This window comes from Neltuma alba, unplaced genomic scaffold, assembly GCF_004799145.2.
Source record: "Neltuma alba isolate B1F8T4 unplaced genomic scaffold, ASM479914v2 tig00013191_pilon, whole genome shotgun sequence".
Lineage (NCBI taxonomy): Eukaryota > Viridiplantae > Streptophyta > Magnoliopsida > Fabales > Fabaceae > Neltuma > Neltuma alba.
This window is the reverse complement of record NW_021637497.1, coordinates 8,184-35,451: the sequence shown is the minus strand read 5'-3', so window position 1 is coordinate 35,451 and position 27,268 is coordinate 8,184. Positions and strand designations below refer to the sequence as shown.

Here is a 27,268-nt window from a genome sequence, read left to right as displayed (position 1 = left end):
TGACTTTGGATTATCAAATATCAGCCTTTACGGGATGTTTTGTAACTATTATCAATGACTTTTTTTTTTTTAAATGAAATTAATGGAAGATTAATGAGTTGAGCAGCCATTTCGAGAGGTGCCAGCAGTTGTTAGACTCCATTTCAGGCTCCATTAGCACCAAGGCTATGGTAATAATTAACCTCTCTCTATATATACACGTCTCTAGTTTGCTTTACCTTGATTTTTAATAACATACTACCTCTGATCTAATATAAGACCCCGTTTGACTTTTAGTTTGGTCTTAATTATAAGATCCCAATCCATTTTGTCTCTCATATTTATGTATTTTTTCCTAAGATAGTCCTTCTAATAATGATAGTTCTAACCAATACACTTAATTAGTAAGGATATTTTAGGAATGACAACACTTATTTGTTATAAATAACTAACTTAACTTTACTTCCTTAATCTCCTCAAATTAGTCAATTGGGTCTTATAATTAGGACCAGAGGTAGTATTTCTTCCTGTTTTGCCCTGCTTTTGTGTATGTTTACTATGAAGGAAAAATGAGTATTAGTTGAGCCCTTGAACTAAAAAAGAAACCGTTTCAACATTGCGCAGAGACCGGCTGGTTATGCAACTGGCCTATAAAGGATGGTTATTAAACGAGTTCATCTTTCTGTGGAATAATAGTAGTAGTTTTATGCAGCACAGATCATTGGGTTTGAGATTCCCCTTTTCATTTTTATAATACTGCCTGCCGACAGGTCATGATGAGCAGATTCCATGCTGAATTTGGGGAAAAGAAAAAAGAAAAAAGAGGGGGGGGGTTTTTTTTGGGGGGGGGGGGAGAAAATTCCTGTCTAAAACGGCTGTTAAAATCAACAGAAGGTTTAAATCTTCAGCTAATATTTTTTTAGTCAGTGGAATTATTCTTGATCTAAAATTAGGACTTTCTGCATGCTTAACACAGACAGTTGAGGGACAGAAGAAGAAGCTAGAGGAAGTGAGCAATTGCTAAATCAGCGAAGGTTAGTAGTAGTAGTAGTTGTTTCATACATCTTTGTTTGCTTGAGATTCTATAAACTAAATACATGCCTCCCCCTTTTTTTTTGACATGCAGAGACTTGATTGCTAATTACCGGAAGTCTGTGGAAGAGCTTGTTAAATCTGAGCCATAAGTTCCAGTCAATCAAATGTGTAAGGAAATTTACATTAGGCTATATCTCGGTAGATTAATGGTATTTCTTTTTATCAGCAGCAAAGATGCAAATTATTTTGAAGTTGAGATTGACTAGAAACATGTACAGTCATCTTTATTCATATGGAAGCGTAATACTTGATATATTCGAAATGAAATGCCAGTGAAGATGATTAAGTGTAGGCTTAGGGGACTTCACAGCATTTTCCTAGCCAAACTAAGGAGACGCGATTATAAATGCAGCTTTATTCGTCCATGCGTCATTCAAGCATGTTAGTTACTATATTTGCATCCATTTGTGGTTTAGAGTGGGTTAGTGTGAAGCTAGAAATGAAATTAATTAATTTTTAATCCCCTTTCACAAGTACAGGAGTTGTCTGTTATAGAAAACAAGAGCCCTTGAGTTCCAAAAGGCTATTTGCTTATTAGTTCAAAACTAAACCGAGATATTGTTTTTGCTTTTTATTTCTTCTGGTTGTTCCTCTTTACCCCCCTGATACGCTGATTTCATCAATAACAAAAAGAAAGTTGAGTCCCTGTAAGTTTCTTTATTTAACTTCAAAGTTCAAACACGTGTAATGCAGGGCTCTCTATCATCAATATCTGGATATTACGGTTCTGAAGGGAAAAATCAGAAGTTTTGATAAATAGGTTGTCGGAAATGTGGAGGCAACTGGTAACTGGGAGCTAAAATTTCTATATTTAGCTCCTCACAAGTATAGTTTCTTTATTGATTATTGATGTTTCTTCTCTGTAACAGTCCCCATTGTTATTGGGTGAACCTTGTTATTTAATGTCGTTGAAGGTTCTGTAAATGGTAGAACATGCCTTTTAGATTTCTGATTTCTGAGTTCAGCTCTAAACTGCAGCTTTTCATATGACGTAAAAATCTGCCAGAGGATGTCCTTATTCGACGCTTTATTAAACACCGTTTACAAGATCAACAATTGAAAGTCTTGAGGGGGAAAATGAGAGAGAGAAAAAACATGAGAGTACAAAACAATTTACAAACAATTGCATGGAATGTTTGAAGTTGATCCGCATGCTAGATCACTAGCTAGTTTTATCCCCGCTTTTTAATTAATTATTATTATTAGTAAAAATAATCAAGATAATAACGTGATTTTTTTTATTTGATAAGGGTGTTCCTTTTGAGACCTAGAATGCAAAAAAAAATTTATTTCTCCAACAAGTGTGATTTTTAGTTACAGGATAAAAATCAAAGGACTCCGATTATTTTTTTGGGAAAGTAAAATTTATGAAAATATCATTCTTAATTTTGGATTTGATATTTAAAATTGAGTTGTTCACAGCTGACTGGTGGACCATAATTTTGAACTTTTTAAAAAAAATGATATAAAGGAGTATTTATATAAATATAAATATGAAGGCTAACAGTCAGATAAAGTATTTCTATGAAACAATAAATCTCTATGAATAAGGAAGTTGGAGTACATCGAATATCATAATCATAAATTATTGTAAATGCAAAAGTTTAATTTCTACAAACCAGAAGGAAAAATTTGTTTCTATGCCCAACCAATTTGATTTTTAGTATCACTTGGAATGCAACCATGACACGTTCACCGATTTTTCTGTTAAACCAAAGTTTGTTTTGATTTTCTTAGCCATGCCAAATTTTAAATTATTACTTTCTTAATAATCTATTTTAAAATAAATTAATTTTAAAAACTTTTATAAGTAAAATATATTATGTATTATAAAAAATGATTAAAATGTATATTTAGTACTTTATCTTTATATAAAATTTAATTCGATTTACTTTATTTGAAGAAATAAAAACTTCTTGAAAAAAGCTTTTGATTTTACTTGGTTTAGTGCCTGTTTGATTAAGTGATGAGAGTTCAAATAAGTCTATTTGAATCTAAATAAGTGATTATAAAGCATATTTATCCTGTTTAGATAATTTATGAAACTTGATGAATTGTGATTTTACTTTTTCACTGTACTCTTAAAATAAACATTAAGGAGTAGCTTTTGCGTTTGAAGAATTCCGATCAATTTTTATCAACTGAATTTTCTCCAATCTATCCTCCCACACTCTCCCAAAAATCTCTTCCCAAATAATTATATTAATAATATTTATTAAATTCATGTCTTTTGGTAATATATATCTATAAGTGATTTTAATAAATGAAACCAAACAAAATCACAATTCTTAGAGTGACTTATAAAAAAATATATAAAAACAAAAATCAACATTAACTAACATCATTTATAGTCAATATCACTTATAAAATTTATGATTATTTAAAATTACACTGTTGATAGCTAATCCAAATGGGCACTTAAAGAATAATATCCATGGCTCCTTTATAATTAAACCTCATAACTTACAAATACATATATCATTAAAAAATTATATATTTTGGTAAGAGATAACTAAATATTAAATAAGTAAGATTTTATAAACTTGTTTCAAAATTCAAGTTTCCATAGAACAGTTGAACTAAGCACCACTTATATGTTCTAATAACTAACTAATTACTCATCTCCCTCTAAAAGACTTGTAACTAAATTTCACCCAATTTTAAAAAGTGACAAAGAAAGAAAATACTATTTATAACTACAGCCAATCACACAAAGTAAATCAGTTGATAATATAAATATTTTTATTTTATAATTTAAAAAATAAAGAAGATCTCCATCTCCTATAACCCCCATAATATATCTATCTGTGTCTCACTCTCACCTCCTGGCATTTCTCTGAATCTCTCATTTCTACAAACCCTAGTTTTTGTTGAACAAAGCCCAGAAATTTCAGGAGATCTCTTACCCTCCAAACCTCCTCCTGTTTCCTCGTCCCCAGCCTTTCCCGGCGGAGAGACGCTTTCTCTTTCTTCCTTTTCCTTAATTCCACATTGCCATGAACAACGTTAACAACAACAACAACAACCAGGCTTGTGCTGCTTGTAAGTACCATCGTAAGAAATGCGCTCCTGACTGTATTCTCGCACCTTATTTTCCTCACGATCGCCAACGTCAATTCCTTAACGCCCATAATTGTTCGGTGTCAAAAAGATCACCAATATCATCAGACACCTCAACCCCCACGATAAAGACCAAGCCATGCGAACCATCATCTTCCAATCTGACATGCGAGCTAACGACCCCGTCGGAGGTTGCTACAGATACATTCAAGAGCTTCAAGCTCAGATCAAATACCACCAGGCCGAGCTTGAGCTTGTTCTTCAACAGCTCGCTCTTTATCGATCCCAACCTCACCTTCATCATCATGATCACTTAAATCTTTATAATAACAACCCTATTGCACCAGTAGTACCTCATCCCACTCATTATCAATACCTTCAACAAGAACCGCCGTACATGATGGTTCATCCGCAGGAACAACATCATCAGATTCAGAATAGTGATGTATGTTTGCAGGAGGATGTTAGTGGTTGTTGGGGAGTGCAGGATTCTGGGTGCCTGTCGTCTTTATCGTTACAGAACAAGAATATGTCGGGGACGATATGAGTGGATGGTTATATGGGCGATGAGTTATATAATGATCAAAAGTCTTCGTCAACGTCTATGCTTGACATTCATTATGGTGATGATGAGAGGAATAATGAAATCGGTTTTGAACCTGAAGAATTAGTGGATCGCAGGTGTGTCTTTATTATAATCATCAACATTCTTTATGTAGGAATGTCTTCTCTTCATTTATTATTATTATGCTCGCCGCAAGTAGTTCTGCAATCATCTGAAAGTGTCCTGCAATTTCTGTTGCATGTCTGCATAATTTAGTCTTTTGTTAAATATCATTTTCAACGTTGATATATAATTTGATCTGCAAAACAACCCGGGGTCTTAGTATGGGTTTGGGGCCTGTTTCCCCTTTAATATAAATGAGCAGGCGTGAGCCCAAAAGAACTCATCAGTTAGATAATCGAATCTAAGTAAGACCATAACAATAATAATTTGTGTATCATTAATACTTCGCATTCAAGAGGCAGATCCAATAAAACATTTGAATGGATATCCAGATTATGAGCATAAGAAATTCTCCAATTTCGCCTACCATCATTTTTTCGATGGTATTAGGATAGTATGTAGCCCACCATCGTGTGATTAATTGAACCATATATAACCTATTCAGTGTCTAGTTTTCTCCATTTCTCATGTGATCATCGTCAGCTTGATTTATTCTTCTCTTCCCTAGCATGCCTTTAAGTACAGTTTATGTGGATAAAAACAAAATATACCTTTCTTTAATTTGTTATCCTCTCCATTAAAAACTTTGCAACATCTGTTCTTCTAATAAAGCATCCAGTAAGTCTGAGCATGAACTCTTTGCCAAGATAACCCCACTTTAGCCTTTGCATGCCATATAAGTGTTTGGGAGTTTTATTTTGGAATGAAAACGAGTGGCACGGCAAAAATGTGTCAAGCTAGTATATTATTTAGGTGAAATGTTTGCTTTAAATAGGGTGGAATAATGTCAAGAAATATGATGAAATAGCTGAGCTTTTCTTTCTACCAGATGAATTTTTTAGTTTAATTTATATTCTTTTCAATTCCCTTCTCTAGATTAGCTTTTCTTTTAGTGGTCTACCCTTGATGATTAATGAGATATATACATGCAATTTTGAAGCTTCAAACGCTCTTCCTTATATATGTACAAGCGGTGTAATGTCTGGTTTATTTAGTTCATTAATTGTTACAATAATTAGGTTGTGATTTTCGAGAATTATATTAGCGTAACATGTGCATCTACGTACATTCAAGTCATACTTATTTTGGGCTATATTAGCTCATGTTGTTAATTTTCCGTTGATATGTTTGAGCATTATTTCAAAATAAGCATCATGTAGCGTAATTCATTAAATTAAAGTTAAAAAAAAAAAGAAACAAAAAGCAAAGGTTGGTTTGGAAATGCATTAAATATAAGTTGGGGGGGGTATATATAATCCCATAAAGTTGTAATTTTGTTTCTTGAAGATCTAAAATTGAATATGATGTGCTTTACAATAGTAATAAAAAAAATAGTAAAGTTTGTTTGAGAGTTTAGACCTGATAAACTCTCTTCGTGGAGGATCCTATACTTGTTATTGACAACGTTGATTCAACCAAAAACTGATGAACTGGTGCAAATAAAACCAGTTCACCATTATACTGCAAAACTAGTGATTTTGAACAGCCTCGTTGGCCAAAAGAAAGTTCAAAAAGAAAGAAGAAAGAAAGAAACAGTCACTTATTTGACCAATTCCAAGTGGCTGTTGGTGCAAAGTGGCATTATCATTTCCATAAATCTTTTCTTCCCATAACATTATATGAGAATTATTCTTATACAAAATATAAATAAGTATGGATTTACTTGATGAGTACCGTGATGATGAAGTATCTTGTATGGATTTGAATGTTAAGTAGTGAAATTTATTATTAAGTTTTTTAATCTGCATTATATTTTAACATTCGAATTAAACATACATTAATTTAGTTACTACATGTTCAATGACTGCATCTAGATTTCTAAACATTAGCACTGTGTACTTGAATGTTTTCATTTTGAAAAAATAACTAAACTTTTATACAAGATAGATTTGCAATAGTTTTTATTAATAAATTATTAGATTCAGAGGGCAGTGCATCAAAAAAATTACACGTCAAATTTATTATTTACAAAATTCGACAAATGCTGAAAGCTAAAAGCTAAGCATCGAAGCAGATAATAATAAGAACTAGTGACATGCTTGTTTTCTGAATTTTTTGCCAAATTTGTTATTGTTGCATAATTCTAACGTAAAGAAGTTGTTGGACCGAAATATGCAGTGAAGAAGAAGGGGTTTTGTTCAAGATAGAAAATTCAGTATTAAAAGCAGAGGCTGATTGCATTCAACAAGATCAAGATCATGATCTCAAAGGTGCTGCAACTTTGTTCACTCTCACAAATTGTACTACCTGACAACTTAGTGCTTGTTTGAAATCACAATCAGAATCTCCAAAAGTACTTATTCACGAAACTTGAGACAAGACTCATTTTACATACTTATCTCGGAAACACCATATTTCAAGTCTCAATTTTGCAGCAATCCTTTTTCTTCTACTTCTAAGATAGGAAGCAACAATGCTTCTGGGCGGCTATAGTTACCACTTCCTGTAGAGAAACTCTTGTTCATTTTTTATAGAATAAATAACAGTGTGCCCTCCTTCACTACTCATTCTTCAAAGGCTATTGGAGTTTTTGTTAGGCCTGGAGAAAACTATTCGTCAAGTATAAGAAACTAGCTAACTGATGCGTACTTAATTCTCACAGAAAGGTTTTTATCTATTTTTCTCAGAAAAATTGAATATGTTTCTGGACTGGCAAATTATCAGCCTAAAGGCATAAATACTTCTATCGAATCAGAATATTGCTTTTCAGAGAACTACAAGGTAATCTAAAATGTAAGCGACTGTAGAAATAAAAACCCAGCCAATCCATGGCATTCAAACCAGCATCAAGATATCTGCAAGTGTTTGCCCCAGTAAAAAATCCAGGCAGTTGAGAAAGAACAGAAAGCGCTAGGTATTAGAAGAACACAGACACACACACACACGGCCTTTATGGCAAAAGCGTACAATTGGTAAACTAAAACCATCTCCCTGTCTGGTTTCAATATCAGCGGAGGGCGGAGGCATAAAACACACGAGATAATGTGAAGGAGATGCTCTTCAAACACCTTCAACGAACCTCTAGCCCTAAGAATTCCCTTCCTTTTGACATTCAATAAAGCATCTCATAAGCTACTAAGAATTGATCTCATCTGCCAATGTAAAATTCCCCAGGTGTTGCTCCAAAGTTCTGTGTCTTATTTTCTTAGGATGACGTTTCAATTTGCATGAAAATAATAAAAACAGCCGCTTTCTTCTTTGGATAGAACTAGCAGGGCTAGTATTTTCCCAAAACATCATATTCTAAAGTGAACTGTTTGTGCCAGCAAGAGAAAGCCATAGGATAAAATAAAACCTAGTCTCTCAGTTTGCAACAACCAAGAGGTTTGACTCCTCATCATCAATGCATTGTTGATTAAGCACATGATTGGATGCGCAAATTTCACTCTCCATTTGAAGTGCCAATTCCTCAAGCATCCTATAAACTTCTTCCAGTCCAGACTGGACAACATTCCCTGCTGAGAATGTGTAAACTTTCTTTTTCACCTCTATCAAACTCTGACCAGGAAATTTCTTCAAGCCCCTTGACTTCACTGAGATCCTAACCCTAGCAGAATCCTCCCATCTTCCACTTGCAGCATAAATATTTGACAGCAGCATGTAACTTCCAGTTACTTCTGAATTCAGACTCAGAATATATGATTCCGCGTCTTCTGCAATGTCTATATCCCTGTGCATTCTGCATGCATTTAGAAGAGCTCCCCAAATACACTCATTAGGCTCTATTGGCATGCTTCTAACGATATCACTTGCCTCTCGCAAAAGTCCAGCACGGCCAAGAAGATCAACCATACATGCATAGTGCTCTATCAGAGTTTCAACTTTAAATTCTTTAACCATCCTGTCAAAAAGCTTGCGGCCCTCCTCGACAAGTCCTGCATGACTGCATGCAGAAAGAACAACAACAAAAGTGACATTGTCTGGCTTGATTCCAGACTTAATCATCTCATCAAAAGTTCTTAATGCATTCTCGCCAAGCCCATGCATACCAAAGCCACCAATTAATGAATTCCAAGAGACTAAGTCTCTACCCTTCATGTTATCGAACACCAAATGCCCTTCCTCGAAACCCCCACACTTCATATACATATTAATCAAGCCATTTACTACCAAAATATTATCATCCATCAGAACCCTAACAGCATAACCATGGATTTCCCTGCCAAGGTTCAGAGCTGCTAACTCTGCACAAGCTGATAAAATGCTGGAGATTGTCACACAATTGGCCATTACTTTGGCCTGCTGCATTCTTCTAAAAAGCTCAAGGGATTCCTCAATACGCCCTTTTGAAGCAAAACCACCAATAACAGCACCCCAACTTATGACATTAGGTCTAACTGGAGGATGACCATCTGACTTCTCCAGCTGCAAAAATACTGACAGTGCCTCATCACATAATCCACATTCAGCATATGATGATATCAAAGCATTCCAACTTACTATATTCTTGCTCGTTATTTCAGAAAATAGCTTATGTGCATCCAGAAGCTCATGCTTCCCATAAGCGCCTATCAATGCATTTTTCACAAACAAATAATTTTCATATCCACCCTTTACAATATAGCTATGTAGTTCTTTGCTCCTGTCAATTGAAGCCATATCAGCACACACGGATAAGACTACAGCTAGGGCTTCAGCACTGATTTCAGTTCCCCTCATATTCAATGCCTTAAACAACCTCAGTGTTTCATCATAAAGGCCACATCTAGCATGGCTTGACAACAGTGATGTCCATGTCACAGAATTTGGTTGAAATCCCTCCAACTCCATTTGCTTAAAGGTCTTACAAGCACCACGAGGATCATGGTTCGAAGCATAACCAGAAACCATCATATTCCATGAAACTTGGCTTTTGACAACCATTCTATCAAATAATTGGGAGGAATCAACCATTTGCCCAAGCTTCCCATACATATTCAACAGTTCATTCACAACATGAAGATTATTCTGGAAACCCATTTGCAAAGCATGACAGTGAACAATCTTGCACAGAGTGGGGGTGAGCACATTCGAACAAGCCCTTATTATCAGAGGAAAAGTGAACCCATCAGGCCAAAATCCAAGCTTTCGCATCTTAGCATAAAGTTTAAGTGCATAATCATAATACCCATGAGAGACATTGGCTCTAAGAATTGAATTCCACAAAAGCAGATTTTCAAGACCTTCAACTTGGACCGCATCAAATACTTTGCGAGCATCTCTGACAAACCCAAAAGATGCATAAACAGTTATGAGTTTGGCGGCCAAGAAGGCCGACTGATGAGCACCAGTAACAAGAAGTTGAGTGTGAACTTGTTGAGATTGCTGGACTGTAAGGCATCGGTGAACAATGACATCAAAGAAATCAAGGAGTTCATTGCTGGTAATGCAGATTTGATATGATGGCTGTGGGCTATGGAAATGGGTGTGGGCTACGTAGTTAGAGCAACCAAGCTTATGCAGCAAGCTGAAAGACTTCACTGGGTAACGCAAAGATATAGATATGAGGCGGTCATAGGCAGCATTTAGCATGAAGTCTCATAGTTATGACAAGATTAAGGATTTATTAACCAAATCTTTGGCACCCGACTGACAAATTCAAACTCATCTTGCCCTTCTTCTTTGAATGAAGATGATAGCCAAAGGAAAACACTATCTTGCCTACAATAAGATACAAATCATTCATGTCAATGAACTCACTCCAATGGTCATAGTTAGAACCAAAGAAAATTTATTATCAAATTACTTCCCTATATCCCTCTATATAAACACCTTTGCAACTGAAAGTTATAACAACCCCATGGAAGGTTGTCTTCATTAACTACTCTACAATAGTTGCTGCTTCTACTGGTCATTCATGCATATTCAGTACTTATTCTAATTAGCTACCACTTTTCCCCAGTATGAGGTCCAAATAATTTCAGTGTAGTTATTTCTGTCACATGATGGACCGTTCAATAAAAGGTGCCGAAGTTCTTGAACACATAGCCAATCTTGAAAAGGACCAACATCTGACTAGAGTATATGATTTTAAATTTAATACTTCACTGAATAGAAAATTTTTCTACATACTGAAAGGTTTCAACTATAGAAAATACAATATTATTGCTATTCACATAAAGGCTATTCTGACTCACCCATTACTGCGTTTACCAACTATTAAAATCCTTTTGGCCATAGAATTGCAGAGCGACAATTCTTTCGCATATTAAAATCCAATCATATCAAAACTAATCACCCTTAGAGAATACGAGCCCTGCTACTATCAAATTATCAAAATCTCAACTTCTGCTCATGAGTTGATATCACGGCATTATCGACCTTATATTCGGATAACTGAGTGCAAAGTCCACACCCAGGAAAAAACTAAAATAAAGATAGATTAATGCTTCGCAGAACCCATTCACAATTCAAGCAAACCAACAAGTGCTGTGTTCATCACCAGATAAGAAGCGAACAAAAGCTAAATAAATATTATCTTCTATTGGCATGGACTATTACCCCAATATGTAATCAGCCAAATGAATTCGCAGGACTGCCGGAAAATCAGATTCGGAAAATGCAGCGAAGCTACCGGTAAAAGGTGGCGCTTTGCCGCCGCTTGCTGGTCAGTTCGCAAACAGGGTTAGGAGGCCGGAAGGTGTAGTGCGGCAACTCCTTAGCCGCCCGTTCAATGTTCCCAATGCCGGCGACCAGGTCAGTTACAAGGGTTATATTTTTAGCTCACCCCTTTTTGATGTCAGCGGCTGCCCCGCGTCGGCCTACGGAGGACGATGAGGCTAACAGTAAAGGAATTTACAGGAGTGATAATTTCATTTAAAGACCACAAATTTCGAAAATTTCACAGAATCCGCTTTCGAGGATTACGGGTAAAGCCACTCTCACCACCCCAAGTCCAATCGGTTAGTTATTATAAGATATATTTTGACTGCCGCGATATTTTAACTACTTTACGACGGCTCCCTCCAACCTTTACCGTAGAAACTTGTTTTTCCAATTTTCCTTCTATCTATAAAAAAATAAATAATCTTTATTAAAAAAAGTTGATTAAAATTTTCTTTTTATTTATGTCGTCGTCTAAAACGAGAAGTAATTTCATTAATAAGCCACTAATAACTTTTTTTGCCATTATTATTAAGTTATATCTATGCCATATTTATAACTTGCTACTAACCTTACCTATTTCCTTTTGTGTTGAGGAAATATTTTTTTTAAAATTTATAAAAGACAAAAATTGGACTAAACATTTTGTTTGTTAATATCTCAATTTTTTTAAATTTATCCTTAATTAAAGTTGACCATCTTAAAGTTTAATTCCAATTCTAATTTATGAAAAAAAATCTAATTATTATTATTTTTAATTTGATTAAAAGTTCTCTCTTTCAAAGCTTAAAACACAAATGGTCTTTCACCTCTTCTAACAAGTGTGCTTCCCAATATTTGAACTTGTGTTCTCTTTCTTAAAGAGTGAGGTCACTTATCATCTCAACCAACAATTTGTTAGTAAAATCTAATTATTAATTATTTGTAACTAATTCTGATACATCTTTACAGTATGTATTTTAGGCAAAATGGAGTATCAACTACTCTTAAAATTTTGTAAAACATAGATTGAAATATAAAACTTCCAAAGACAAATTATGATAGTGAGCTGAAGGAGCATTCTTAACTTTCACATTCCAACAGCAATAAAATTAAATCAAATAACGATCAAATTCAATAGCAAGAATGATTGAAATTTTACATTCTATTTCTTGACTAAGATTTAGGTCTTGGTAAATAATGCATGAATACATACATCCCAATAAGGATCCCACATACTCCTACATTCATATAAAGAGCAGGAACATGACCACATAAAATGAAGCTTTAACAAACTTTGGTATTATGTGGGCATCTGTAGTAACAGGAAGCATCTCAGTATAAAATAAATCTCGCAGAGCATAAAATTATCAGAGAAGATCAATTTTGCCGCTCTCCACAAGTGCCTTTATAGACTTGTAACATATGAAGTAGAGCACACCTGGCTCCATCTCAAACAGCATCGACCTGCCATTACAATTTTACAACTCAGCAACTTAAGTTCTTACCCCTTTTTTTCTCAGTTTTGCAATGAGAAGAATTAAAACCAAGAAAGTGTATTATGGAATTGCCTGTCATCCACTGGTCCATCCTCAAGCTGGATGCCTGTGAGATATTCTTTGCTTCTGCATACAACAAATGTGTCTAGTTGTGCTTCTGGAACTGAAACATACAAAACAAAAGTCTCATTCAACAAATTTTTCAGTCAAGTACCTGGGATATGAATATTATTCTCAACGGCAAGAATCCAATTCCACCATATCCGATATACAGACTTCTGTGGCAAAGCAAATATATCCCAAGAAATTCTCCTCATGACTAAGAACCCCATAAGCAATAGCTCAATGAATTCGCCAAAAAGAATATTAAAATATATAATATAGATTCGTAGCAAAAAGATCCTTAGTAGTTATACATAACTACAACAAAACAGAAAATTAGAGATGGAAAATTTTCAGTCTGTCACAAAATTCATAAAAGCAATCTGAGACAGATTGGCTGCAAATTTCATTCTTTCTTCTCTTTTTCATGTAGACCAAAAGTAAACATTAATTATAAGATAGCACCAATCTGAAGAGCTCATCACTGTTAGTTAAATAAACAACAATCTCATGCACAAGGACATGAAAGCTGTCAGAATACATGAAAGCTCAAACACAAGCAAGGTTTTGGGGCTCTCATGGACTGCATATAGCATTCTTACAATAAAGAGAAGCTACTAGGCTAAGATGTATTTAATATGATCAATACAGCGGGCATGTGCATACGTTAGAAACCTAGTCCCAAATCCAAAATATTGTAATAAGTAAATGCTAAAGGAACAAAAAGAAAGAAGGAAAGAGAATATTTGAGTCCGAATCTCATTTAGAAGGATAATTATTTGCACTATTGAAGCAAAGCTGCTACAAGCAAAAGGACAACAAAGCCCTAACCAAGGACTGCGAAGTATAACCACAGACTGAGTTAAATATCCTCATTCCTTTCCTTTGAAAGTATTTGCTGAGATACAAGGTTTAATCATCCCAGCTAACATACAAGACATCCTATCCACATCCCCAGTGAAACTATATCCTAGCACTGACTGATAATTTCTAGGCAACGCAACTTTCACAGATAGTCATGCACTAAATGGATCTTAAAAGGATAACGTTATAGATAAAAAAAGCATAAACCAAATTATAAGAATTTTGGATTACTCATGTCATCCTCTTCGCTTATTACAGATTGCTTCTGGAAAGATTGATAATTTTCTGGCAGCTTTGATAGAACACTATCCTCCAAGTGCTGTTTTAGATCTTCAGTACACCTGCAATGACAAAGCTTATTTTAAAAACCCAGATAAAAGACATGCCTTCAGTTCACGTATTTGAAATGAAATTGGAAGAGGGAAAAGGAGAATTTGCCTTGCCTTCTAGCGAAATTTTTCTCTTCTTTAGATAGCTTGTTCCACAGTTCATCAGTTTTTGCAATGTGGAACACGAACTTTTCAATCTGCAATGGAAATTCAGTTATAAAATCAAACAAATTACAATCTAATGACTATAACAACGAGCTCAGTTTACTTCTTGGCTGACATGTCTTCAAATATGTCAACAATTATTGCAGGAATCGTTGTTAACTCCATACCTTCTATGTATCCAGAAATGATTTAAAAAATAATAATCGGCCGGGAAAAATAACAGGGGCAACACTGTAAATGTATATTCTTTACCCCAGCCAAATATACAAAGAGCAATTACCACATGACACCTACATAACCCCTAACCAAATAGGCAAGTACCACCTTCTGAATGCGAACTCGGAGGTATGATCTAAGTAAAAACTGGGCTCTATCCAAGTCCATCTGATAGAGAGATATTGAAAGGGGATCGATGCCAGCAGCTGATTTCTCCTCCACTGTTTCTTCCTGCCCAAAATGAAAGCGGGGAAAATGAGCACCAAAAAGGGTAAGGGTGAATAAAAGGAGTACTCTGAAGATGTAATCCTTGAATTGTTAAAACCCATTCAGCTTTAGTCCATAAATCAACAAGTGCGGGAATTAGAACCTAAGAAAATCATAGCACACTTTTGTCAAATGACCAACCATGAAAGAACTGACACACAAGTTGCAATGGCCTTGTTGCTTTTCGGTGGTAACTCTGCACCCACTAATCCTGGGAGACTTAATATATTTAACATTTCAAGTACCGTAATGTTAGCTAGTTTGCTCGTGAAAAGTAAAATAGCATCGAGAATTCAAAAAGACGAGATTAATCTCGAAGATACCCTGCCTTTAACAGTGATAACACCATCTAAGACTCATTTCAAAGTTTCAGCTGCAAAGGCGAAAATTTTATGCACAAAAATGCCATTTTTAATTGATATTAATCATAAGCAAAGAAAGATAGGAAGAAAACATCAATATCATTTAACAATTTTGAAAATTTCGGCTTTAGGGGCACGCCCGGATTGATACCCAGAATCTGGATAATTTCTGTTTCAAATTCAAAGTTTTAAATAACCAAATAAAGATTAGTAGGGTTTGAAAATACCATTAATTGGATCTGTTCTCTAATGCGGCCAATTAAATCGGTCTCAAAACGAAGAATCTCAGGAGCTGCCTTCTCGTTGCGCCATGCTCTCTTGAGCAGCTCAACGTCAGTGGTGGAAAGCAGGGTCTCGTAATCGTCTGTAGGAAGCGATAATCCTTCCACCTCACTCGAAGCCATTGATCCAATCTCCCACTCCCCAGCCTTCTTTCTTCTTGTTTCTATGTGAGATTTGATATGTCGCTAGGTTACTAGCTGTTTTATTTGGCGCCAAAATAAAGAGAGAAAATGATCTTTTCTCCCCGCCAATTGGCAGACCATGACATAAAAACCGAAAGAAAAATTGTCACCAAAAAAAAAAATAAAGAAACCGAAAAGAAAAAAAAACATTTGATAACATATAATCTATTCTATTCCTTCCATTTTTTTCTCAAAAAATAGCAAATCAAAGTTAAGGGCTTATTTGTTTTTGTTCTTTATTTTTTTATTCTCAAAAATTGTTTTTAAGAACAAGTTTTGAAAATAAAAACAAAAAAATTTGTTTCAAAAATAATTTTAAAAAATCAAATTTGAAAAAAAAAATAAAAAATTATACTTTGACAAGTAGTAGTTATCACTGATAGTATAAGTAGTAGGTAGTAGGGGAGAAGAGAAGAAGATTTCTCAAATTTTTCAAAACAAAAAAATATAAAAGTTGTTTTGGTTTTTCAGTTTTTAAAAACATGTTATTTTTTTTTTTTTTAACAATCAACTAAAGACAAATTGCTAAACAAGTTTTTTTGTTTTTTTGTTTTTAAAAACAAAAATTATTTTCAAAATAAGAAACTAAACAAGCCCTAAATGTCTCGTTCTCATTTTTGTCCTATTTTTATTTCACATAATTTCGTGAATATTTATTTTTGGTAACGTCTTTATATGCACGACTCGTGTTTCATTTTACAACAGTATTGCATATTTCTGCAACCTATCTATTTCTTTCATAGTTAAAAATATAAAGATATCCGTGAACTTTTAAAAACCACAAGCCAATATACATTCTATTGATTATGTAAAATACGCAAGCCAATATACATTTTAACTATGATGCTAAGTTTGAAACTGCGTTGTCTATCTGAAAGTAAAAAAGAATAAAGAAATATTAATTTATTACCACTTGAACAATTATGAAAATACATTTATTTTCATTTATTAAATTTTTATTAACCAGATACATATTTGAAATAATAACTATATTACATAAATGGTAAATGTGTTTATACGTAACTTGATAGGACAATACCTACAGCTTGTAGTGCAAACGAAGTCATATCTTTTGATCTCAAGAACAAGATATATTTCCAAAAATTAAAAGGGAACTTCCCGCTAATGTAATATTATAATATCATGTTTTCTATGGACTCAATCATTAAATCTATTTGTGACAACACATGGTAGATACAGAGCTTCAGGTTTCGCAGCAATGGGTTCAAAATATGCAGGAATGAATCAAGAATGGACCCCCTGGCTCTGTAAATAAAGTACAGAGCTTTCGATCTCACCGGCGAGTTCAGAGTCAGCAAATGTTTCTCAAAAATGGGTTTGACGAAGTTAGATGTCCAACTCATCCATATCTGCCACACGCTTTGGAGGTTTATTTGGGCCAGTCGTATGATCCACCACAGACGCTTCAGTTGTTGTCAGAAGCAATGACACACTGCATTTACAACAGCAAAATTTAATTGAGATAGAGAGAGAGACAGACAGACAGACAGACAGAAATTCATAATATATGTGTTAGCCAATAGCTATGCAGCCCAGTGACATGAAAACTCCCTGGACAAGTGTGATTCAAGTTCAATCCCACTAGTCACCTCAAACCGTTAATACTTGCCCCTCCAATTCAAAAAGAGGGGAGGAAAAACAAAAAAACAAAAGAACATGCGCATGCATGGGTAGAAAATGGTTATGCACTGCTAAAATTTCACCTGGCAGCATCAACCAATGCTGTTCTGACAACTTTAAGAGGATCTATAATTCCGGACTTCACCATGTCAACATAAACACCTGCTTCAGCACACAGCAACATAACCTTTAATTACCAAAAAGCAACAAATAATGACTTGAAACCAACCCTAGGACAAGAGTAGAGCTACTCAAAAAACTTCATAGCAAACATAAAACATCATCATAATAACCAGGATTGTGCAAATGTACTTAAACCAACAGAAGTAATTCCACTTTGAGAACAAGCAATAGAGCACGCATATCTCTTAGTTCTGAAAAATACTAGCAGGAGAAAGTTATAACCATATTAGGGTTCCGCATGGTTTCACATTGGAAACAACTGAGAGTACAAACCTTTAGCGGCGTCAAAACCAAATTTATCATCGTCTTGTTCCAACAATTTCCCAGTAACTAAAGCACCATCAAAACCAGCATTAGAAGCTATTGCGAATGCAGGTGCCTGCAGAGACCAATATGATTCATTAGTAATGATTTAATCTAGAATGCCCAAAGAGGAAGTGTTTAGCCAATGAAACAACCTTAAGTGCATTCTGAATTATCTCCACTCCTCTCTTCTCATCCTCATTTCGGGTTTGAAGGTTGCCCAATATTTTACTAGCATATAAGAGAGCAACTCCACCGCCTGATTAGACAAATTACATTTTAACCAAAATAAATGGAAAGACCTCTATAGAAAGGGAACAAGAACAAATTGCATATGCTGCTCGGCTCTCTCTGTATACTTTTCGATCAAACAGCAAGGAACAAAAATGAGTCACCTGGCACAATTCCCTCCTCCACGGCTGCTCTTGTAGCATTTATAGCATCAGTTACCCTATCCTTCCTTTCCCCAACTTCTGTTTCACTAGCCCCTCCAACCTGAAAAAGTTTGGTTCCATTTCCAAGTGGGAATAAGGTAAACATATTTATTATTATAACAGAATTTATAAGGCTACGAGACGAACCTTGAAAACAGCTACACCACCAGAAAGCTTTGATAGTCGTTCCTGTGCTTTCTCTTTATCAAATGTGGCAGTGCTCTTTTCAATTGCTGCCCTGAGCTAAAAATGTTCACATTTTAAACATCATGAGATGCCCGGCCCAAAAAAAAAAACAAACAAACAAACAAAACAAAACAAGGGAGCATCTTCAAGTTACGAAGAGAATAGGAAGCATATACAATCAAAGAGGAAACAGTAGAAAGAGAGGAGGGAGGGCAGAGAAAACATTTCTTCAGTTAAATCCGGAAGAGCACATATTAAGTAACATCTATAGGCTGTAGGTGATATTCTACTGCTCTCAGAAAGGGTCATTTCTGTTTGCGGAAGATATAAATATGCCCTGTCACCTCACTTAACAGATATATAGACGATCATTTAGGTGGAAGTATAATTAAAAAATCTCATGCCATTTCAAGAAAACAACACTTTACGAGAAATCCTACCTGCTCACATCTATCTTCAATGAGCTTCTTATCCCCACCGCCATGTAGAATAATGGTATCATCAAGAGAAACAGTAACCTGTTGCACCTTAAATTAGTTAGGCATTTGTGTCGGGGAGCCTAAAACTCATTATATAGCTTCCAACCACAGACCTTTCTGGCAGAACCAAGCATTTCTAGCTGGACTTTATCTAGAGTCAAACCTCGTTCTTCTGTAATGACCTGCTTTTGAACACATCATTAATATTCACACGACACATAACAAGCTCTATTCCAACATGCTAGACCTCAGCTACACAATTCCTTGATCCTTATTAAAAACTAGAGGGGACAAATCTACTGCACAATATCTGAAAAATAGATGAGGGTAGAATATTCACCTCTCCTCCCGTAAGAATGGCTAGATCATCTAAACCAGCTTTTCTATTTTCTCCAAAACCAGGAGCTTTTACAGCACAAACCTAAAACACGAGAAACTTTGTGAATATGGAAAGCCAGTAGACACAAAATTAAGTACAAAGTATAAAAACAGTACAAATAGACACATAATCACCTTAAGCCCAGCACGATGCTTGTTGAGTATAAGCATAGCCAGAGCCTCACTCTCAACATCCTCCGCAACAACAAGGAGTGGCCTATGCTTCTGTTCAAAATTCAAATAGAAAACTAGCAAATGAGAAGACTCTAAACTATTATTTTACCAAAATTTTAATTGCAAATCAACACATTCAATGATTTTCCTGGCCACCTCCATTGCTAGCTCCAATATTTTCACCAGTGAGCTCATATCTGATATTTTCTTCTCATGGATTAGTATAAGGGGATGCTCCAATTCCTAACAAAACGAAAATGACTATTATTCAACAGATCATGCTCAATTCAAGTAACTAAATCAAGTTGAAAGAAGCTTTTTATTTACACCATACACAATTGAATAAACAAAGAGCTTATGACAAACAAATAAAAAGGAAAAAATAGAGGATCTTGTCATTAAAAAAGTAACAATAAATCTAGGAAGATCTTTAGCAATATCGGTAAATTAAGCTTCAGCAGGAATAAGCTAGAGCCTTGGATCCATATTCTATGCAAGATTAAAGGATAGCAAGATGAGATTAACAAGGCCAAGGCCTGTCTTCTGGAGGAATTAACTTTAACAGATGACATAGGACTGAATAATTAAAAGAAGACAATGAAGAATTATGTCCCAAATATGCCATTACAAAACGATTTTCAGCAAAACTAAGATAAAAATGCAAACAACGTTTAAGTTCAACAAGTTGAGAGTTTCTGGCAAAGATGTTAGCAGCTACATGTTGAATCAGGACTTACACATTTCTGGGTCTTATGATCAGTAATAAAATAAGGAGATATATAGCCTCTGGTCAGCTTCATTCCTTCTACCACTTCCAACTCATTATGCAAAGTGTTCCCATCCTGCAGTGTTTAACCATAGTTCTAATAATCTGGCCTCAAAATTTGCCAACTTTAAATGCACCCAAGAAAAAAGGGCAAAGTTGCTTACAGCAACAGTAATGACTCCCTCCTTTCCAACTTTCTCCATTGCTCTTGCAATAAGCTCCCCAATATCACACTCTCCATTAGCAGATATAGTTCCAACCTAGTAATCATATATAGGAAATAGGTGCACAACAAATTAAAATAAATAAATAAACTAGTACCGACAATAGCTGTTTTAAGTCATCTAGTAATTCCCATAATCAACATACAGAGAAAGCTCATCCTATATTGAGAAAATGGAAAAGACAAGAAGCACTACTAAGCATAAAATTGTCACATGCACAACATAATTGCAAAGAGCTTCCATTTTTTGCATGGGGATGTAGAGCCGTAAAACAATAGCATGCTAGTAAAGGAGCTGAATCCCAAAAAAAAAAAAGGTGTACAAATCGAATTTATCAGCAACAAGCTTTAGAAGATTATATATCTCATTCACTGCCAAAGCATCCAATGTATATGTTCTCGAAGTTTATAGTAATGAAGTACAAAAGCATAGACCCTATATGCTATGTTTGGATGGAGAGAGAATGAGAGGGGAAGAAAAACGAGGAAGGAAAATAGGGGAGAAGTGGTTTTTCTCCTGTTTGGATAAAGGAAGAAAAGTGGGAGGAAAGAAAAGTTGGAGAGAAAATGAGGTGGGTTCCACATCTCATTTTCCTCCCAACTTTTCCCTTCACACATGGAGAGAAAATGAGAAGATTCTCTACCCTTATATATGTTTTTTCAGCTAAATAATACCTTTTTTTTTTCCAGTTTTTCACTTTATTTATTATTATCAAGTTTTTCTTCTATGTTTGCTTCATTGAAAAATAAAATAACTAAAATTGAAAAAATCCTTCTAACATGAACTTAAAGAAAAAACAAGTAGAGTCGTTGTTTTGGTTTTTTTAACATTACATTACACAAAAAAATTTTTTTTTGTTACAAAACTATTTGATATTAAGATATAATAACATGATAATATATCTTTATCAAATAGTTTGATTTTAAATTATATGATTATGGTAATGTAAATATGGTTTTTCATTATGATATTTAATTTGATTTTAATCAAGATATATTTTGATATAACAGAAAGGGTATTTTAGTCATTCATATATTTACTCATTTTCTTTCCTTTTTGTTTTCTTTTGTCCATCCAAACATGAGAGGTGATAATATTTTCTCTCCAATTTTCTCTTTTCTCCATTTTCTCTCCTCTCATTTTCTTTCCTCTCAATTTTTCTTCCCATCCAACCAAAGGGATAATAACTATCTTAATCAAAATTAAACCAGCAGAAGAAAACTTTGTTGGAGAATCACTAGCACCTGGGTTATTTCTTCTTGTGTGCTAATCATTAATGCTCTGCTTTTCAAATCAGTAATTACAGCATCAACTGCCTTATTTATACCATTTCGCAAATCCATGACATTTACACCAGCAGCAATTGCTTTGCAACCTTCTGTAAGTATAGCCTGTGTAAGAACAGTTGCACAAGTGGTACCTGGAATTAGAGAACAATGACTATGTAAGATTAGAAAGCATCAAACATTAGCTACATATTGCCTGAGACGGGAAAGTAAAAAGTGACCAGAGCTAGTAAGGTAATTGAAAACAATTAAGAGATCCATTTTCAAACTTAAGACTGTTAAGAAAAATGTGCAGGTAAAGAGTCACAACTGCTATTGCATATAATCTTCTCTTAAAACTTCTTTCTTCCATTTGATCTGTAGCTTTAGATCACTTAAACAAGTTATTAAAAAAAAAAAAGGTAATTTTCATAGACTAAAACTATTTTACCAAAAAGTCTTCATTAAACCTGATGAAATAGCGGTAATTTATATTATTGGCTACCAAAGAATTGTCAGAAGTGTTTAGCTGATCTAACTTATCTAGAGTTTAAAGCATTAAGGTATTGTAAAGCCAATTATCTATGTATACAGCTAAATATTGAATAAAAATCAATCTCTCATTTCGCAACATTGCATATTTATTTAGGAACAAAATCTCTAAGTCATCACCATCGCCAGCAGCAGTATTGGTAGCCTTAGCCACCTGCTTCACGAGATCAGCACCAAGATTTTTGGCCTTGTCTTCAAATTTGACACTTTTGGCAACGGTCACTCCATCCTTTGTAATCTTGAGTTTTCCATGACTTTTCTCAATGATTACATTGCGGCCCTGAACCAATCATTCGAAATGAAAGTCATTTGCCATTTTGAATTATGGCTAGTCACAAGTTTCAGTAATAGCTTTTAGCCTCTAACTTGCAACAAAAATTTGAAAAAGTCATTCATTCGAAGGGACAAGTAATAAGAATACGTCCCCTAACTACCAGAAAGGTTTGACCTTGTCAGCATCAAGAGAATTCATAAAGATACATAATGACCACCAGAGTTCACTATAATAGTCACAACCAGTAACTAGCATGAACGAAGAAGAACCAAGTGATCCGGAATCAGTACCCTAGGTCCCATTGTTACTTTTACAGCCGCTGCAACCTCAGAAACCCCTTGAAGCATAGCAGCGCGTGCCCCAATTCCAAAGTTGATATCTTTTGCCACATAATTTCTGTTGGATATTATCCGATTACATACCTGTCCAATAAAAATTAAAAATTAAGGGGGAAATCAGACCAACAAATAATCCATCCAGAAATCAACCGCCCAGCTAAACAAGAGCACAAACTAGTGCAGAAAGTAGTAAACAATATTGAAGCAATATGTTCTATGATCACCCAGATACGAAAAGCTTGCTATTTTGATCCAAGCACAAACGAAAAGAATAAGAAGAGAAAAAGAAACGCTCATTCTGTAGTTTGGAAGGGAGAGTGACCAGAGGTTGAAAATTTTGAGATGCAAATGAAATAGGTAACACTCGAGAAAGAAGGAAAATTTCTTACAAGTTTTTTGGAAGAGGAGGAGCCGATGGACGACGCTAGTTTGGAAGCTACTCGATGCATTGCCAGATCGAAAAATGAATGCGGTGAAGCAGATGAACGGAAGGGATGGCCACTGGCAAGAGCAAGTATGCCAAGAGGGCTTTAGAGAGGGTTTAAGTGCTTTGTGATTCCCTTTTCCTTTCTCCCTTCGGGACCAGGAATTCACATTCCTTCCCTTTTCCCTTTTGTGTTCTCGAGTTTTCTTTTTTTTTTTTTTTTGGTGAAGTCGAGTTTTCTTTATTTAAAATGGCATTTCATTATTTTGAATTTAATTTTATTTAATTAAATATTAAAAAAATTGTTCTCAACATTTTTTCTTAATATGAGAGGATGAGAAGAAATGCAACAAAATGAAAAGGAATGGGAGCACGGCAGTACATATCCAATTATCCATTGCCTGCTTTAAATGAATATATTACTTCAAAAAATTATTCATAAATTTTAAATAAAAAAATTAAACGCATAGAAGAAGTTCCAAGAATATCAAATGCGTATAATATAAATCAAACGATTCTCTAAATTCCAAATGAAAAACAAACAAGCTGGTCAAAAAAAAAATGAAAAAACAAACACTACCGAGGGAGAGGAACATGTTATATCAAACATATTCGATATTCTCCTTAGCAAAAAAAAACATATTTGAAAAATTGAACATCTTTAGCAAAAACATTGAATAACTACAATTTTACAAATAACACAATAAGAATTAAATATTTGTGACATCATCAATAACATTAAAAAAATATAATAAAGTTGGCAAAAAAACAATATATATAATAAAATGAAATAATCAAAAAGGGCTCATGGTTTAAAAAAAAAAAAAATCAGAAGGGCAACCGTTGTACTCATTCCTGACTCTAATTGAGAGCAAGTGGTATGTCTCTAAAATTTAAATTTTGAACTATTTGTCTAGGGTATGAGAATCCCTATATATCACTTACATATGACTCATGAGTTAGTTCAATATACTAGTTATTAGAATCTTCTTAATAACAACCATAAAAATAAGAAGTTATCACTCTGTAGTAACAAATTTAAAATAATATTTTTGTAATATATATTCTCTTAACATTCAAAACATCAAATTATAGATACGAGCGAGCGATTTTATTTTATAATATTGAGAAAAATTGAATTTTAACCATCATTAATAAGTATAAATAATAATAATGTGTGCATGCATTAATATTTCTTTGATTGCGATTTCCCTTCAATGAATTGTGCCTAAATTTAACCCAGAAAATGCTATTTATAGGTATAATCACACAAGTAGTAATGCAAACAATCCTATTATCTCTATCTCTCATTTCACACAATCTCTCATTTTAATTAATTCCTACTTATATATATCTCTGAGGTTTGTCTTCAACTAAAGCCCAGAAATTTCAGGAGATCTCTCTAACCTCCGTCTCTCCCTCATCCCCCAGCCTTTCCCGCCGGAGTCGCCGACGCACTTCTCTCTCCTTCTTTCTCTGAAATCCAAACCTTCGCATTGCCATGAACGTTCGGAATAACAACAATAATAATACCAGTAACCACCATAACAACAACAATAACCAGGCTTGTGCTGCTTGTAAGTACCAACGTAAGAAGTGTGCTCCTGACTGTATTCTCGCTCCTTATTTCCCTCACGATCGACAACGTCAATTCCTCAACGCCCATAAGTTGTTCGGTGTCCGGAACATCACCAGAATCATCGAAAACCTCGACCCTCACAGTCGCAACGAAGCCATGCGAAGCATCATTTATCAGTCCGACATGCGAGCCGCTGACCCCGTCGGAGGTTGTTACAGGCACATTCAAGAACTTGTCGCCCAGATTCAATACCATGAGGCTGAACTCGAGCTTATTCTTCAACAACTTGCTGTATTTCGTGCCCAGGCTCGCCATCATCATCATCTTCATCGGCATTCTCATCCTCAAGAGATTGTTGATACTACTCCAGATCATTTGTATAGCCCTAATATTGCAGCAGTATTGCCATCACCAGTTTCTCATTACCAGTATATTCAACAGCAACAACAAGAGCCGACGATGAATATGATGGTAGTTAATAAGGATCATCAACATCATCAGAGTAATAATAATAATTTGCAGGACGATGTTAATTATTGGGTTTCGCAGGATTCAATGTCTTTGTCGTCTTTGTCGTTGCAGAACAAGAATGGTGGGGATGAACAAAGTGGTTATGTGGGTGATGAATTGTATAATGATCATAAGTCGTCGTCTTCTTCGTCTATGCTTGATATTCATCGTGATGACAGGTTTTGAACCTGAAGAATTACTAGTGGAACAATAATAATAATTAATGCAGATGGAGTATGTGTGTTTTATATCATCGTTATTAATTTATAAGGAACACAAAGTTTTGCAATTTATATGAAATTCTTCTGCAATTTCGTTCTTCTTTGTCCATCATTATGATCTATTTCCCAATTTCATTTTCAAGTTTTGGTAGAAGGGATTCGTTCAGAAAATACAGTTTTGGAAAAAGGTAGAAAATATAGCTTGTACAAAATATACTAATACTAAAGTATGAGTTTACTTTAGAGACATCATCGTTGAAATTTATGTGCAAAATAGAACCTTATTATTGGTTTCATTAGCTCCATCATTCTCAAATACAATAAAGACTCTATAACCTGTCGATCCTTGAGTGACAACTAATTTGTTTGCGGCTGTTGATTATAATCAACAGCTCAATCTGTTCGTTCATTTAAGATAATTTCATGATCGTATCGGTAAAAGATATACGACGAAGATGTACAGTTTTTGTTTTACATATTAAATCATATTGTTCATCAATAAATTTCTTTGTGCTTGTTGAAACTTGCTGATGAATTAAATCGAGTCTTTGGTAGTTGTGATGTCAAATATTGGAGAATTTTGGGAAATGCACATTAATCGTGCATGTCGTTGGCGAGATGCAGAAGATTTACATCCATTTTCCTTTAATTTGAAAATCATATTATGGCTTATTATTAATAATATAAATAGTCCCAAAGGAGTATTATTTTTGTATTGATTGACTAAGTATGTGAAATAGATTAAATGCTTATATCTGCAACTTTTAGAGTTAAATTTGACCAATATCTCTATGCACTACTATAAAAAAGAGTTTTCACGATGCTAATTTACGGCGGTTATTAGAAAAAACATTATAAAAAAATGACAGTGGCATTTCTGTAATTATAGCGGACTTTTAATGGCAGTTTTTTAAATAACCGCCGTAAAAAATCTATCAGAATTTTAAAATCCATTGCACAATAGTTTTCACTTTTCATAATCAGAGCTCATAGTCTCCATATCATCCTCACTCTATTTTCTCCCTCCTCCTACATTTTTCGGCGTTTATCCATTGCTTTTATCATTTCCGCCATGTTCTTCCATCACCGTTGTTGTTGCTATCACCATCGCCTCATCCTCTTCATTCTTATTTTTGAGTTTTTCACCTCCATTCTTTTTGTGGATTTCATAGTTTTTGTGGTTTGATATGATTATTTTCTTTGGTTAAAAATATGATGTTTAATCTGAGTTTAAAGAGATCTGATTTTTAGCAGATCTGAGTCTTTGATTTTATCAGATCTAAGTCTTTGATTTTATCTTTATTAAATCTTAGTTGCTTCAATCTGGTGGCTGAAGGTGAAGCTAAGTAACGCTATTACGGCGGGAAAAAATCTATATTTACTCTATCATGATGCTTTTAACTGGTAAGAGACTTCTTTTGAGGCTTTGTTCTCCAGTTCCATCTTGATCAGTAGGGTGAAACGTAGACTAAAAAAAAAAAAATTTTCACGGCGGTTATTTATATAACCACTGTGAAAGGTCACATACCACGGCGATTCTTAAACCGCTGTGAAATCCTCTACATTTTATGTCGATGGCATAGACGCCGATCTCAAAACCACCGTAAAAAACTTATTTTAACCACCGTTAAATGTATTTTTTGTAGT

General features: G+C 34.6%; 5 protein-coding genes and 1 long non-coding RNA gene across 7 annotated transcripts; 3 read left to right on the top strand and 3 right to left on the bottom strand.

The window, feature by feature from the left end:
* The first annotated feature begins 978 nt into the window (after nucleotides 1–978).
* LOC114735240 (uncharacterized) lies at nucleotides 979–2,046 on the top strand. Its single transcript, XR_003739245.1, has 3 exons — nucleotides 979–1,013; nucleotides 1,106–1,182; nucleotides 1,768–2,046. It is a non-coding gene; the product is annotated as an uncharacterized LOC114735240 (long non-coding RNA).
* A 2,227-nt stretch (nucleotides 2,047–4,273) lies between these two features.
* On the top strand, nucleotides 4,274–4,681 carry LOC114735235 (LOB domain-containing protein 22-like). Its single transcript, XM_028922913.1, has one exon. It carries the CDS (start codon nucleotides 4,274–4,276, stop codon nucleotides 4,679–4,681), a length of 408 nt encoding a protein of 135 aa, XP_028778746.1.
* Nucleotides 4,682–8,108: 3,427 nt separating this feature from the next.
* On the bottom strand, nucleotides 8,109–11,613 carry LOC114735236 (putative pentatricopeptide repeat-containing protein At1g17630). The gene is made up of 2 exons (XM_028922914.1): nucleotides 11,342–11,613; nucleotides 8,109–10,501 (listed from the first exon to the last, which is right to left on the bottom strand). The coding sequence occupies exon 2, from the start codon at nucleotides 10,370–10,372 to the stop codon at nucleotides 8,165–8,167; it is 2,208 nt and encodes a 735-aa protein (XP_028778747.1). The 5' UTR covers nucleotides 10,373–10,501; nucleotides 11,342–11,613; the 3' UTR covers nucleotides 8,109–8,164.
* A 956-nt stretch (nucleotides 11,614–12,569) lies between these two features.
* LOC114735239 (DNA replication complex GINS protein SLD5) lies at nucleotides 12,570–15,698 on the bottom strand. Of its 2 annotated transcripts, XM_028922919.1 has the most exons (7): nucleotides 15,454–15,698; nucleotides 14,706–14,828; nucleotides 14,331–14,413; nucleotides 14,119–14,228; nucleotides 13,136–13,240; nucleotides 12,994–13,047; nucleotides 12,570–12,889 (listed from the first exon to the last, which is right to left on the bottom strand). In XM_028922919.1, exons 1-7 carry the CDS (start codon nucleotides 15,628–15,630, stop codon nucleotides 12,831–12,833), a joined length of 711 nt encoding a protein of 236 aa, XP_028778752.1. In that variant the 5' UTR covers nucleotides 15,631–15,698; the 3' UTR covers nucleotides 12,570–12,830. The 2 variants fall into 2 exon arrangements, with proteins under 2 accessions (XP_028778752.1, XP_028778753.1); XM_028922920.1 differs by lacking the exon at nucleotides 13,136–13,240 and having other exon boundaries at nucleotides 12,994–13,084.
* A 1,035-nt stretch (nucleotides 15,699–16,733) lies between these two features.
* On the bottom strand, nucleotides 16,734–23,387 carry LOC114735238 (chaperonin CPN60-like 2, mitochondrial). Its single transcript, XM_028922918.1, has 17 exons — nucleotides 23,277–23,387; nucleotides 22,840–22,971; nucleotides 22,396–22,555; nucleotides 21,703–21,878; nucleotides 20,399–20,494; nucleotides 20,206–20,310; nucleotides 19,625–19,711; nucleotides 19,430–19,519; nucleotides 19,257–19,337; nucleotides 19,030–19,098; nucleotides 18,878–18,955; nucleotides 18,399–18,494; nucleotides 18,213–18,312; nucleotides 17,973–18,076; nucleotides 17,788–17,893; nucleotides 17,415–17,493; nucleotides 16,734–17,143 (listed from the first exon to the last, which is right to left on the bottom strand). The coding sequence occupies exons 1-17, from the start codon at nucleotides 23,334–23,336 to the stop codon at nucleotides 17,038–17,040; spliced, it is 1,725 nt and encodes a 574-aa protein (XP_028778751.1). The 5' UTR covers nucleotides 23,337–23,387; the 3' UTR covers nucleotides 16,734–17,037.
* Nucleotides 23,388–24,812: 1,425 nt separating this feature from the next.
* On the top strand, nucleotides 24,813–25,586 carry LOC114735233 (LOB domain-containing protein 22-like). The gene has a single exon (XM_028922912.1). The coding sequence runs from the start codon at nucleotides 24,813–24,815 to the stop codon at nucleotides 25,584–25,586; it is 774 nt and encodes a 257-aa protein (XP_028778745.1).
* The last annotated feature ends 1,682 nt before the right edge of the window (nucleotides 25,587–27,268 follow it).